This window comes from Ranitomeya imitator, chromosome 2 (assembly GCF_032444005.1).
Source record: "Ranitomeya imitator isolate aRanImi1 chromosome 2, aRanImi1.pri, whole genome shotgun sequence".
Taxonomy (NCBI): domain Eukaryota; kingdom Metazoa; phylum Chordata; class Amphibia; order Anura; family Dendrobatidae; genus Ranitomeya; species Ranitomeya imitator.
In genome coordinates this window covers 757,743,132-757,757,110 of record NC_091283.1, presented here as the reverse complement: position 1 = coordinate 757,757,110, position 13,979 = coordinate 757,743,132, and the positions used below count along the sequence as shown (strand labels likewise).

General features: G+C 41.3%; 1 protein-coding gene across 1 annotated transcript in view; it reads left to right on the top strand.

Annotated features, from left to right (window-relative positions):
• MICU1 (mitochondrial calcium uptake 1) overlaps nt 1-13,979 on the top strand; it is a 263,538-nt gene that overhangs the window by 163,300 nt on the left and 86,259 nt on the right. Inside the window, exon 8 of the mRNA XM_069753326.1 lies at nt 6,381-6,578. Within this exon, the coding sequence (XP_069609427.1) occupies nt 6,381-6,578 (198 nt within the window). The remainder of the gene's footprint in view (nt 1-6,380; nt 6,579-13,979) is intronic.

Below are 13,979 nucleotides of genomic sequence, written 5' to 3'. Positions count from 1 at the left end.
TCAATGACAGAAGAGCGTTATAGTAAAGACACATACCTCACTCAGGCGCCATTCCAGAACTGTGATAGGAGTTGAAAAAAATCTTCTTCTTTGACTGAGCCAAAGGATTTTTTTTCAACCAACTTAGTTCTCTGTGTGTAGTCAGTCTCTGCGGCCTGCTATTCAAATGTCATTATGACCCAGAAGCATGGGGATAGAAATAAGAATAGAGGGGGATTTAGCAGGAGAGTAGAACCTTTCTCGTCTCATGTAACAGCCCTGTTTCATGGCTGACTGAAGTATGTGTGTTTACTATACTGATCTCCTGTCAGTTTAGACCAGTGTTTCCCAAACTCCAGTCCTCACTGACCCCACAGGTCATGTTTTCAGGATTTCCTTAGTATTACACAAGTAGTGGAAGTATCATCAAGCCATCAGGAATTGTCTCACCTGTGCAACCCTATGGAAATCCTGAAAACATGACCCGTGGGGTCCGTGAGGACTGGAGTTTGGGAAACACTGGTTTAGACACACATCTCGACCTGTGAAATCATCAATAGCGTAGGAGGCATAACCCTTAGAGAATAGTATATCTTGTGTAGGGTGCTATTTCCCTTTGAGCCAACCACCAAACTCCTGTAAGACTGTAGCAGATGGGAAGGAACTGTAAACCAATGGCATGGTCACATACTTTAAATAGGATTTGCTATGAATAGCTCATATCCACTGATTACACCACAGTAAGTACAGAAATAATTAATTTTTCAGGTATAACACCTTTAATCAGACCTATAATCAATGGTCACTGCTTCCCTTCCTGGATATATAATTGGGTACTGCTTGCTCTTTTCATAAGGAAGCCCACCACTTACCCTGGACCTCTCTAACATATGTACATTACTTGCATGTCTGATGAAGGATGTTATACTCCTTACTTATTTCTGTACCTAATGCGGTGTAATACTTACAATAAATCCTATTTAAGGCATCTATACATAATTTTTGGTGTGCTATCTGCTGCGTCTCAAGCTTTGCCTATTCAGACTGCTACCCATCCTGACACGTGACTCGGATGGGTTGCAGTTCGACATGGGAGACAGGGACCGTTTGTCATATTCTTGGAGAACCCTTTTAATGTGCAACACCATGCACCAAAAAATGTTCCAAAATTTGAAAGCAAAGTTCTGGTTTAAAGTAAGCCATTTATTAGGTGTATAAAATTGGAATGGACAGTGCACCAGATTTATTAAACTGCATTCACCGCTCTCATAAATCTAGCACATTTTAAGTCTGTTTGCATGAAGCGTTAGACACTGTTGATAAATATGCCCCAGTGTTTTGTAGATTGAAACCTTGTCCTTTAGTTCTTGATTGGTCCATCCATGAGCAAGGGGACGGTCTTTGACTTAAAAGAGAACGATGTTGCTGTTCCTGGCAGGTGACGTGACTTGTATAAGTGCAGACTGCAGCTTATTGTTTTGTCAGATTGGACGACTGCTCTGACAGAATATTGATGAGCTGCAACCTGAACGTGACACAACAGTATCACGTCATTTCCCAGGAACAGTGGCATCGGCGTTGGAACTGTACCATTTTGGGAGGTTGACTATACACAGTTATTTTAAGTAAGGCATTAACTTGATAAATCTGGCATGTCCATCAGTGGTAAACCCCTTTAACTTATGAGTTTTAATAAATTTCTCCTTTAGTCCAATGTTGCAAAATGACAACCTAAATAGGCCGAAAACCAAAAGGTGTAAACTTCAAAAATGTTTGTATACTGTTTTAATCTTTCTTTTATTAAGCCGTGTCCTATACATTTTGTGGGTGTAGTTGAGCAATGTGTTGTGCATGAAGTTATATTTTTCTTTATTAGTATGCAATTGCACTATGTAATTTCTATAGATGTCTACTCTATTGACGTTGATACCAATTGCCGGTCATTTGATTTCCTGTTTACACAGGCAGGCCAAAGTTGCCTAATCGCTTATACCGCATGGGAAATAGTGTAAAATTTTTAAAAAAATCTATTGTAATCCCACTGTTGATTTGTTCGCTCTGCTTCCCAAATATCGCAGTAAGGCTAGGATCACATTCATTCTGCTCTCTACCCTGAGCGCTTACATCGGGGTTTCCTTGTAAATCTCTGAAATACATGATTCAGATGGAACCTCCAGCGGAGGATTACCTACAATGAAGCCGATGGAGGCACTGTGGACACTTTCTGGCAGCATATGATCTTGCGGTTTCCGTCTTTATTGAGGTGTGCATAAAAGCACGGTCCACCACAGTTTTGTGTACCTTTCGAAAAGGACATCGCTGAAAAGAGGCCAGACAGAGTCCAGAGTAACTCTGCTGCATATTATAGTGAATGCATCCATCTGGGTTTCATCTGAATCACGTCACTCGGAGATGTAGATGTAAACCCCAATGTAAGTACTCAGCGTAGAGCGCCGTATGTATGTGAGCCCAAATATTATGTAAAATGTTCCCAGCAAAAACTTCAATCCAAAAAGAAGCAAATCCACACTCGGATCCATCATCTGTTAATGTAAATATAGGGGGCTTCCACATTACTGGTAGTACAAAGGCTCTGGAAAAGTGCTATAATTTCCAAAATGGGGCACTTGAAGGGGATTCTCCTCTTTTAGCACTTAGGGTCTCTGTATATGGAGTCAACAAACTATTCTAGCAAAATCTACGATCCAGAAGGGAAATAGTGCTTCGTCCCTCTGAGTCTCACCGTATGGCTAAGCAGTACTATACAGCCACATATGCGGTATTTCCACATTCAGCAGAAAATGTGGGACAATTTTTGGTGCAATTTTATCCATTTCCCACTGTGAAAATGTAAAATCTGGGGCTGAAATTAATTTTAGTGGTAAAAATGTAATTTTTTTCTTCACTGCCCAATGGTATAAAATTCTGTGTCTGTGAAACACTTGTGGTGTCAATATGATTAGTTCACCAGTAGACGATTTAATTTGAGAAGTGTAGTTTGTAAAATGGGGTTATTTATGGGGGAGTTCTGCTGTTCTAGCATCTCAGAGGCTCTACCAATGTGGCATGGCACCCTTAAACTAGCTCAGCAAAATCTTAACTCCAATATGGCTCTTCCCTTCTGAGATTTGCACTGTGCCTCAAAAGTAGTTTTCAACCACATATGCGGTATCGTTGTCGTCAGGAGAAATTGCACAAGAAATTTCTCCTTCGCCTCATTGGGGGACACAGAACTGTGGGTGTATGCTACTGCCGCCTGGAGGCTGACACTAAGTAAACATAAAAAAAAGTTTAGCTCCTTCTCTGCAGTATACAACTCGACACTGGCCGCAGGCGAACCCAGTTCATGCTTCGTGTCTGAAGGAGGCACACGTCTGGTTCCCATACCTCCTGGACCCTTTTTTTGGAAGCGAGACAGGGGTGACGGACCCTATTGAAGGGGTCCGATCTCCCCAAACCATCAACGGGCAAGCACGTGGAGTGTCGTCTCCATGTATCTTCTTCCGCGACGTGGGACTTGCCGGACTAAGCCCTGAGAACCCTAAGGCAATGGAACCCTAGGCTGTACAGGTGTGTAAGGATTGTCCGTGCGGCCCCCACTGCATCAACAATGCTAGACAGCAGTGATAAAGGGGGGCGGACGGTCCCTCTCCTCATCCTATGGAAAGGAAGATTGAGTTAGGGTGCCTGCACCGTCTTTTGGTTACACACAGCCCCCTCACACGGGCGCCGGCATTCAAGAAGGGCTGCCTGTGGGGGGCTATGAGGGCTCCTGAGGCGCGCATCTTACCGGGGTTCTGGAGGGCAGAACTGCTCTGCGGGCTCCTCGCTTTCTTGGACGACGCTGCAGTCTGGCTGCAACTGGCGGCCAGAGTTTTTTTTTTCTGCCGGTGGCGCCGTGGAATATATATATATATATATATATATATATATATATATATATATATATATATATATATATATATATATATATATATATATATATATATATAATATACTGCTCAAAAAAATAAAGGGAACACTTAAACAGCAGAATGTAACTCCAAGTAAATCAAACTTCTGTGAGATCAAACTGTCCACTTGAGGAAGCAACACTGATTGACAATCAATTTCACATGCTGCTCTGCAAATGGAATAGACAACATATGGAGATTATTGGCAATTATCCAGACACACTCAATAAAGGAGTGGTTTTGCAGGTGGGGACCACAGACCACATCTCAGTACCAATGCTTTCTGGCTAATGTTTTGGTCACGTTTCAATGTTGGTTGTGCTTTCACACTCGTGGTAGCATGAGATGGGCTCTGCAACCCACACGAGTGGCTCATGTAGTGCAGCTCATCCAGGATGGCACATGAATGCAAGCTGTGGCAAGAAGATTTGCTGTGTTTGTCAGCAAAGTGTCCAGAGGCTGGAGGTGCTACCAGGAGACAGGCCAGTACACCAGGAGACATGGAGAGGGCTGTGGGAGGGCAACAACCCAGCAGCAGGACCACTACCTCAGCCTTTGTGCATGGAGGAACAGGAGGAGCACTGCCAGAACCCTGTAAAATGTGCATGTGTCTGCACAAACGGTTAGAAACCGACTCCTTGAGGTAGGTGTGAGTGCCCGATGTCTACAGATGGGGGTTGTGCTCACAGCCCAACACCGTGCAGGACGCTTGGCATTTACCACAGAACACCAGGATTGGCAAATTCGCCACTGGCGCCCTGTGCTCTTCACAGATGAAGGCAGGTTCACACTGAGCACATGTGACAAACGTGACAGAGTCTGGAGATGCCGTGGAGAGCGATCTGCTGCCTGCAACATCCTTCAGCATGACCGGTTTGGCAGTGGGTCAGTAATGCTGTTGGGTGGCATTTCTTTCGAGGGCCGCACAGCCCTCCATGTGCTCGCCAGAGGTAGCCTGACTGCCATTAGATACCGAGATGAGATCCTCAGACCCCTTGTGAGACCATATGATGGTGCTGTTGGCCCTGGGTTCCTCCTAATGCAGGACAATGCCAGACCTCATGTGACTGGAGTGTGTCAGCAGGTCCTGCAAGATGAAGGCATTGAAGCTGTGGACTGGCCTGCCCATTCCCCAGACCTGAATCCGATTGAGCACATCTGGGACATCATGTTTCACACCATCCACCAACATCACGTTGCACCACAGACTGTCCAGGAATTGGCGGATGCTTTAGTCCAGGTCTGGGAGAAGATCCCTCAGGAGACCATCTGCTGCCTCATCAGGAGCATGCCCAGGCATTGTAGGGAGGTCATACAGGCACGTGGAGGCCACACACACTACTGAGCATCATTTCCCTGTCTTCAGGCATTTCCACTGAAGTTGGATCAGCCTGTAACTTCATTTTCCACTTTGATTTAGAGCATCATTCCAACTCCAGACCTCCAAGGGACATTAGTCGTGATTTACGTTGATCATTTTTAGGTTTTATTGTTCTCAACTCATTCCACTATGTAATGAATAAAGAATTAGAACTGGAATATTTCATTCAGTGATATCTAGGATGTGGGATTTTAGTGTTCCCTCTATTTTTTTGTGTGCGTGCGTGTTTGTGTGTGTGTATATATATATATATATATATATATATATATATATATATATATATATATATATATATATATATATATATATATATATATGTATGTACATATAATATATATATATATATATATATATATATATATACACACTCTTGAAATTGTTCCAGACAAATCACAAATAAAACAACAATTTTTTTTTAAATGAGCAACCTCTTTTAGTCTGAATACAACCAGTGGCGGCAGGGCAGATTTTAGCTGATCAGTGGTGGTGCAAGGTGTTCAACCCACATCAGTCTCAGATGTTAGGTAAAGAGTAGTGATGAGCGAGTATACTCGTTCTTCGGGTGACCTCCGAGTATTTATAACCGCTCGAAGATTTAGTTTTCATCGCGGCTGCTGAATGAGTTATAGCTACTAGCCTGCTTGTTTATATGTGGGGATTCCCTAGCAACCAGGCAACCCCCACATGTACTCAGCCTGGCTAGTAGCTGTAAATCATTCAGCTGAGGCGATGAAAACTAAATCTCCAAGCAGTCATAAATACTCGGAGGTCACCCGAACTTGCTCGGGAAAACCCGAGTAACGAGTACACTCGCTCATCACTAGTATAGAGTATACTTTACACAGTTGCATGCTTTTCTTTGATGAACCTCGTTTGTATGGGTTAATTTTTATGCAATTTTTTTGTTTTATATGTATTATGCTGTTTTCCTATAAGAGCGTAAACCAGGACAGACCCCATTGTACACTGATTGTTAGAAAATTCTGGTGGTTAAGATGCATCTCAGAATTGAAGTTTAGGTAATTCTGTATGACATATTTGACAATATTATACCTCTTTGACTCTAGGTACAAAGTATCATCCGATCTCAGACCAGTATGGGCATGCGCCATCGAGATCGATCCACTACCGGGAACACACTAAAAACGGGATTCAGCTCCGCTCTTACCACCTATTTCTTTGGAGCAGATTTGAAAGGGAAATTAACCATTAAGAACTTCTTAGAATTTCAGCGTAAGCTCCAGCATGATGTGCTTAAATTAGAGGTAAGCCATTTTTCTTTTAAAGTGTATAATCCAGTGCTCATGTTACTCTATGCATTACTGTACAGCGAACATATTAACTTGTATTATTCCTTCACCAATGTTGTAATCTAATTTCTCCTTTTGAAGCACAAAAATTTTTCATCAGTATCCACTTGGCCTCTCCTGGAAAACCTTACCCTGGCGGAGTGATGCTGTCATTTTATGCCCTTTAGAGCGATATTTATCCTTAGGGCAGTAAGCACATTCCTATGGGAGAACTTAGAGGAAGGAAGCCTGCTAGAAGGAGAATCTTCCTATGAGTGCACTTATGAACATTCTATGCAACATCCTGTCACATGACCATTGCAGCCAATTAGTGGCCACTGATGGGCTACAGCTTATCAATATTCTGCATCTGGTCACCAGCTGCTGATTGGCTGCAGCAGTCATGTGACACGACAATGTCCTCTCACCCATTGGGAACACACTGGGAGGGCACTCCTGTGGGAGGTGAGCATACATTGTTTTTCTTTTCTCTCGCCCTTCCCCCATAAAGGACTTGAATCTGCACTACTGTATTGCAGTGCATAGACAAAATGATGCTGTCTTTGAAGCCAAAGCTTGTCTCATCTGAGACAATCGGACTGATTATGCAAATGATGCAAATAAGATCTGATCCTTATTTTCTCAGAGGGTCAGCAAAGTGTGATCTGATTGTCTTGGTGATGAGAGAAGCGGAGCACACTGTGAGGAGAAGATGGAGAACACACTCCATTCTGTCAGTGTAAGTCTGATGTCATCTGAGTGCAGTCTGATGTTTTCCACAAACCCATAGACTTGAATGGGCAAGTGGAATCCGATTTCATAGTGAAATTGCAGCTTGCTGTGATTTTTTTTTTTTTCTGACCAAAACAATTATGCATCAGCAATGCCCCATTATATATAACATTGGTGTGAGTGCTATCTTGTGATAAATCCAATAGTACTCCTCTGATGAGTACACTCGTGTGCGTGAGCCCTTAGGCTGAGCGTCATAGGAGGACCAAGACGGCTGTCCCACCACCACGGCCATTACAACCCATTAGTGCCCCATACGCTGGTCGATGCTGCTAGGTTAAAATAACAAACTCAGATGTTAACTTGTCCAAGTCCAGCTTTGCCTTTCTGCTGCTGCTCTTATGCTTCTTTACAGACTGCAGGAGTGAAATTATATCTACAAGGCACGTAACCGCTGCAGCCAATCACAGGGCTCTGCAATGATGCTTATGCTGTAGACTTCACAGGCCAAATGCCATATGGATTTCCTCCTGGTCCCTTGTTACAGTCTGCCATAGCGATGTCACCAATGCTATGCACATGCGGCATCACAATAGCATAGAAACATTGCACAATTTATTTATTATTAAGAATTTTGAAAAGTTGTTTTCTTGTCTGCGTTTTCTTTAGAGATTTTCACTGATATTATGGGCTGTTTTATGATTTGCTAGAATCACCAAAACCTCTAAGTTTTAGCATCTTCCTTGCAGTAAAAAGTCTCCCGACTGTGACGCAGTGCGGTCTGTTATGTCAGTGTGGTATAATGGGTACCCCACAGCTTGTACCTCTCTAATATTGGAAGCTTGTACGTGATATCTGCAGTGGTGGTCCTACTGTGAAGGTCTAAATGATTAGGGTCATTCCTCTATTAAATGTAATGGCTGCATTTGATTTTTCTGCTTTTTTCAAGATCACATACTAGGAAGCCATTCTTTGAATTTTAGTATCTATTTTTAAAACCACTGTAGGCACGTTTTGTTTCCTCTCCTCCAAAAGTGTCCAAAGTAACGACGCTCGTCTCTGTACCTCAAATCTTGGGGGTATTAACGTTTTCTGCATTCAAGTGGATTGAGGCATTTTAGAGACAATCAGAATTAATACAATTCCTTCTGACACACTCTGAAAACAGAACTTACCTTACTAGCCGAGGCGTAAGTTTTCTGCTAGATTCCTGGTTAGAGAAGCTTAATATGCAAAACTATTGGTTTAATATCCATTCCAGTTGTCTTTCAGTCCGGACTCATTACTGACTTGCTGCCATTAGTCACAGTGGCTCTCCATAGACGTTAGTAAGGCTTCACATGGCGACCATGGTTCATCCAGAGCGTGCTCTGGCAGAATAGGCAATGACTACACCTTACACGTTTACTGCTGGTTAGTGGACACTTAAAAAGTTCTTGGTTACGTCTGCATGACAAAAAAATGTTGTATAAGTAAAAACGATGCAGACATATATGAGTAACTGTGGAACAGTAAAATATATATATACTAGATGGTGGTTCGATTCTAACGTATCGGGTATTCTAGAATATGTAGGTAGTATATAGCATAGGCTACGTACTATATTGCACAGTGACATAGTATATAACACAACCGACGTAGTATATAACAGAGCTACGTAGTATGTAACACAGCATACGTAGTATATAGCAGAGCCACGTAGTATATAACATTGCCACGTAGTGTATTGCACAGCCACGTAGTATATAGCAGAGCCACGTAGTATATTGCACAGGCACGTAGTATATTGCACAGCCACGTAGTATATAACACAGTCACGTAGTGTATTGCACAGCTATGTAGTATATTGGTCAGTGACGTAGTATATAGCAGAGCCACGTAGTATATTGCATAGCTACGTAGTATATTGCATAGCTACGTAGTATATTGCATAGCTACGTAATATATTGCATAGCCACGTAGTATATAACAGAGCCACGTAGTAAATTGCACAGTCGACGTAGTATATAACAGAACCGACACAGCCACGTAGTATATTGCACAGCTACGTAGTATATGACACAGAGCACGTAGTATATTGCACAGCCACGTAGTATATTGGACAGTCACAATGTATATTGCAGTCACGTTGTATATTGCCCAGCTACATAGTATATAGCACAGAGATGTAGTATATAACAGAGCCCACGCAGTAGGTAACACAGCCCACGTAGTATATAGCAATGTGGGCACTATATGCGTGGTTAAAAAAGACTTAAAATAAAAAATAAACATATACTCACCTTCCGAAGGCCCCTTGAAGTCCTGGCGCCTGTGTGCGGTGCACGCGGCAGCTTCCGGTCCCAGGGTTGGTATGAGCGCAGGACCTGTGATGACGTCGCGGTCACATGACCGTGACGTCATGGCAGGTCCTTCTCGCATAGCATCCTTGGCACTGGAACCTGACGCTTGCACTGCCGAGGACAGCGCGCGACATCGGAAGGTGAGAATAACCTTTTTTTTTATTATTATTATTATTATTATTTGTAACATTAGATTTTTTATACGCAGCATCAATAGTAAAAAGTTGGTCACACAGGGTTAATAGCTGCGTTAACGGAGTGCGTTACACCGCGGTCCGTTAACGCTGGCATTAACCCTGTGTGAGCTCTCAGCGCTAACTGCAAGGCAGTAAAGCTGCGGCCATTTCGCTGCCAGACTATGGCTGTCGCTGATTGGTCGTGGGCGTATTGCCACGACCAATCAGCGACTTGGATTTCCATGACAGACAGAGGCCGCGACCAATGAATATCCGTGACAGACAGAAGGACAGACAGAAAGACGGAAGTGACCCTTAGACAATTATATAGTAGATTTTTTTTTTTTTCAAACGCCCTAAATGGATAAATGACTGGTTCACCAGACACTAATCTTGTAGCCCAAATACTCAAGGATATCTTATGTTTATACATACAGGTAATTATCATTTCTCATCAAATGATAAAATACCAAAAAATCCAACCAAAGGGCTTCTTGCACTGGAAGATTATTGTGACTGATTGTTCAACAGATGACTGGGAGCCTAGGAACAATCAAAACGCTGGTTTGGTGAAATAATTTTTTGTGCTGCACAAATGATCATTGTTCTCGGCAGCGCATCATAGTGTGTAAACAGAACAATGGGAGCCTATGCGCCCTGAACTCTTTACTGCAGATTGTTCAGTGCACATCGACAGTACTGATTGGCATTGTTTACTTCCACCGGTCATTAGGTGGAAACTCACCTTTAGGCTCTGTTCAGACCAGTTGTCATACATTTCTAACAAATATAGTATTAAGTAAAACTGTTTGAGTTCATCCATTTATAATTAAAGAACGGGCGCTTTGGTTTATGTTTTGCATTGTTTTTAGCAGTTCGACTCATTACTACAAGTGCTGGGGGTTCATGTTCTGAGACTTCACCGATCTTGCAGGAGACCCCCAAGAAGCGCATAGCTCAGCGGGCAGGGCTGACAAAGCCTGTGCTTTCTACTGATCTGCACTGCTAGTCTGTGTGTGCACTCATACATGAGCTGTGCGCAGTCAGCTGAGCTCACTTCTCAGGGGTATATTGCAAGATCGGTGGGGTCTCAGAACCCGAAACCGCACCCGTCTGCAGGCAATTCAAGAGCCTAATAAATAAGAAAAATAAGTTTCAAAGTGTAGGTACTCTAACCAATGACATAACAGATGACCAGCCATTATGACATGTTTCCCGTAGACTTCGCTGTAAAAAAGAAAAAGCATCCAGTTATGAGGTTTATTTATGGTTAGAAAAAAAAAAGTTGTGCAGACTACATTTTTTTTTTTTTTGTCTTTTTTTTTAATCCAGCTGACAATTTTTTTTACAAGCAAGTGAAAGACATTTTAGTGCATATACAGCCCCATTGACTCCTTTATATGTTTTTTTTTTTAAGTTAATTTTTGGCATCTCAAAATGGAGCTAAAAAACCTGAAATTAACCAGCAGATGTGTGAACATGGATGTATTGGAAACTCTTTGTTGACTTTTTTTCATTTTAGTAATAAGTTCTTTTGTGGCATTGCATTTATGATGTGATTGTCAGCAGATGGTGGCAAAATTAGATACTGTACAAAATTTCATCAAAAACATTGAGGTTTACTGGAAAAAAATAAGATTTGCTCTAATTTTGCTTAACCCTCCTTTGTTTTGGCTGTGTGGCTTTAGACTGGGCTGACAAATCTTTACAAATTATTAACCATTTCTCATTGTATATTATCCTTTTAATGCACTTAACAGTTTTGCAGCTGACCTGTTTCTTTCTTTTTGTTTTTTTTTTTTGGTATTTTTGAGGCATAAAACAATAAATGAATAATTGAAAAAAATCCAGTAGACATTCTCGTCTACCCAGCATTATTCTTTTGACATTGTTCACGTCTGTTTTAATATATGCAGAGTCTGTTAAATATTCTCATGTTCCTTTTCTTCTTTGATGAAGGTTTCTGTCAGAGCAGGTATAAATATGAATGATACCATGGTCTTTACTATTGAAGTAACAAGACGGTTATTAAAATCATCTGAAGATGGATATTAAATTGTGTTATTTGACAAATGGAGTAGAATAATTCTCCAGTCATTACATGGAATCCGTCAGCAGGATTTGATATGTAATCTTAGAGCAGCATCAGGTAGGGGCAGTGAGCCTGATTCCAGTAATGTTTCACTTACTGGTCTGCTTGACGTAGTTTTGTTAGATTCCCTGTTTTTTCTGCTGTGGATGTAGCAGTGCTCAGAATGCTGAGCTTTTTGTAACCCCTCCCCCACCACTGATTGGCAGCTTCATTTATGCCAATATTCACATCTGGAGAATGTTTTACACGTCTTATTGCTGCTTGTTGATCTTTGACAGTGGTTTATCAGCATGATCAATTACGGTACATTGACGTCTACCCGTCACATTGATGTCCCACATAGGAAGAATAACGCACACAGAATCCTCAGGAGCCCATTGACTGACCTGTCGTTTACATCATTAAACATGTCCATATAATCCATGAAAATCACCTTTCCTTAAAGTACTGGTGGATCATTTTTAAGCAATTGGGAGTACCGGATCTCAGCAATTTGATACCATTGCATTGGACACATCCCACCCCAGCGTACCCCTTATTTATTTTTTATTTCCTTTTTGTGCTTTAATTTATTATTTCCTATTTTCACCACTTTAATCCTATTTTTTTTCTTTTTCCTTTATTGCTCCTTTTTCCCCCTTAATATTACTATACATTTCTGTTAAGCATTGATTGGATGTCCAAGATCATGAAAATATTTGCCAGGAAAAGGTGCACAAAATAACAGCATTGACACCCTAAACTGCCTTAGTAATTGCTGCAGCTAATCATGAGATTCTAACTCTGGGATTGTATCTTGTGAGTAATGTGTTTTTTTTGTTTTATACCATTTCTCCCCCTAGCCCATTTTTATCAAAACTTGTTAAAACCAAATTGGAAATTTTAGATTTGCCTTTATTTTTTTTCTGCTGCGGTTTGTTCGCTGGTGTATGGCAGCAGAAGACTACTCCTATCTTTAAATTGTTAGTCTTTTTCCTTTGACATTGTTCATACATGGACATTTTTAAAGGTAATCTGTCAGGTTTTTGCTATGTCATCTGAGGGCAGCATGAGATAGGCGGTGAAACTGCATTCTGTGATGGGTCACTTATTAGGCTCAGTGCTGTTGTTTCAATACTTTGAGTGTTTATCTACAGAAGTGCATCCTAGTAAATAGAAATCTGCTAATCAGGGGTTTGGACGAGGTCAGCTTTCTGAGCTCTGCTACATCTGAAAACTCTGATTATGTGACAACTGTTGCATCCAGAAAGCTATGTCCTGTATTATTGCTTTATATAGAGAAGTAGGAGCTGAGGATAAGAGTGCCAACCTCACTAGCTTGGGACTGTTTTATCTTCTAGAGTGCTTTCAGCTTAACCATTCATTGCACACTCCTTTAAGCTCTGCAGTCTTGAATGTCTTCCAAATAAACATTACTGTTTTGATCCTACAATTTCCATGGTGGTAATGGCTGCACAGCCTAGGGAACCGTAAGAAAATGTACATATGATGCAAGCAGCCCTTGAGTGCAGAGTGTAGAGTCTGAATGGTGGCTGCAAGATGCAGTTTATTTGCCAGCAGCCCTGGCACATCATTCAGAACACATATTTTTATATAAACTTTTTAATAGCTAATTAAGATAGCAGAAACTGCCTGAGGATCACATTTCCATAACCCCCTCCCATCTTCTGACTACTGCAGTGTAATGCTACATGTAGTGATTTTAGAATAATATAGTCTATGCATTTTGACTGTATCTGCAAACATTCTTAGACTAGTGTGGAAAATCTGCTGTAAAAATGATTTCACAACTACAGCAGTTGAAATAAGTATTGAACACATCACTAATTTTCTAAGTAAATATATTTCTATAGGTGCTATTGACATGAAATTCTCACCAGATGTCGGTAACAACCCATCCAATCCACACAGACAAAGAAATCAAACCATCGATATCCATAAATTAAGTTGCTTCATAAGGAGAAATGACACAGGAAAAAGTATTGAACACATGAAAGAGAGGTGTAAAAAAAGCCAAGGAAAGTAATGACACCAG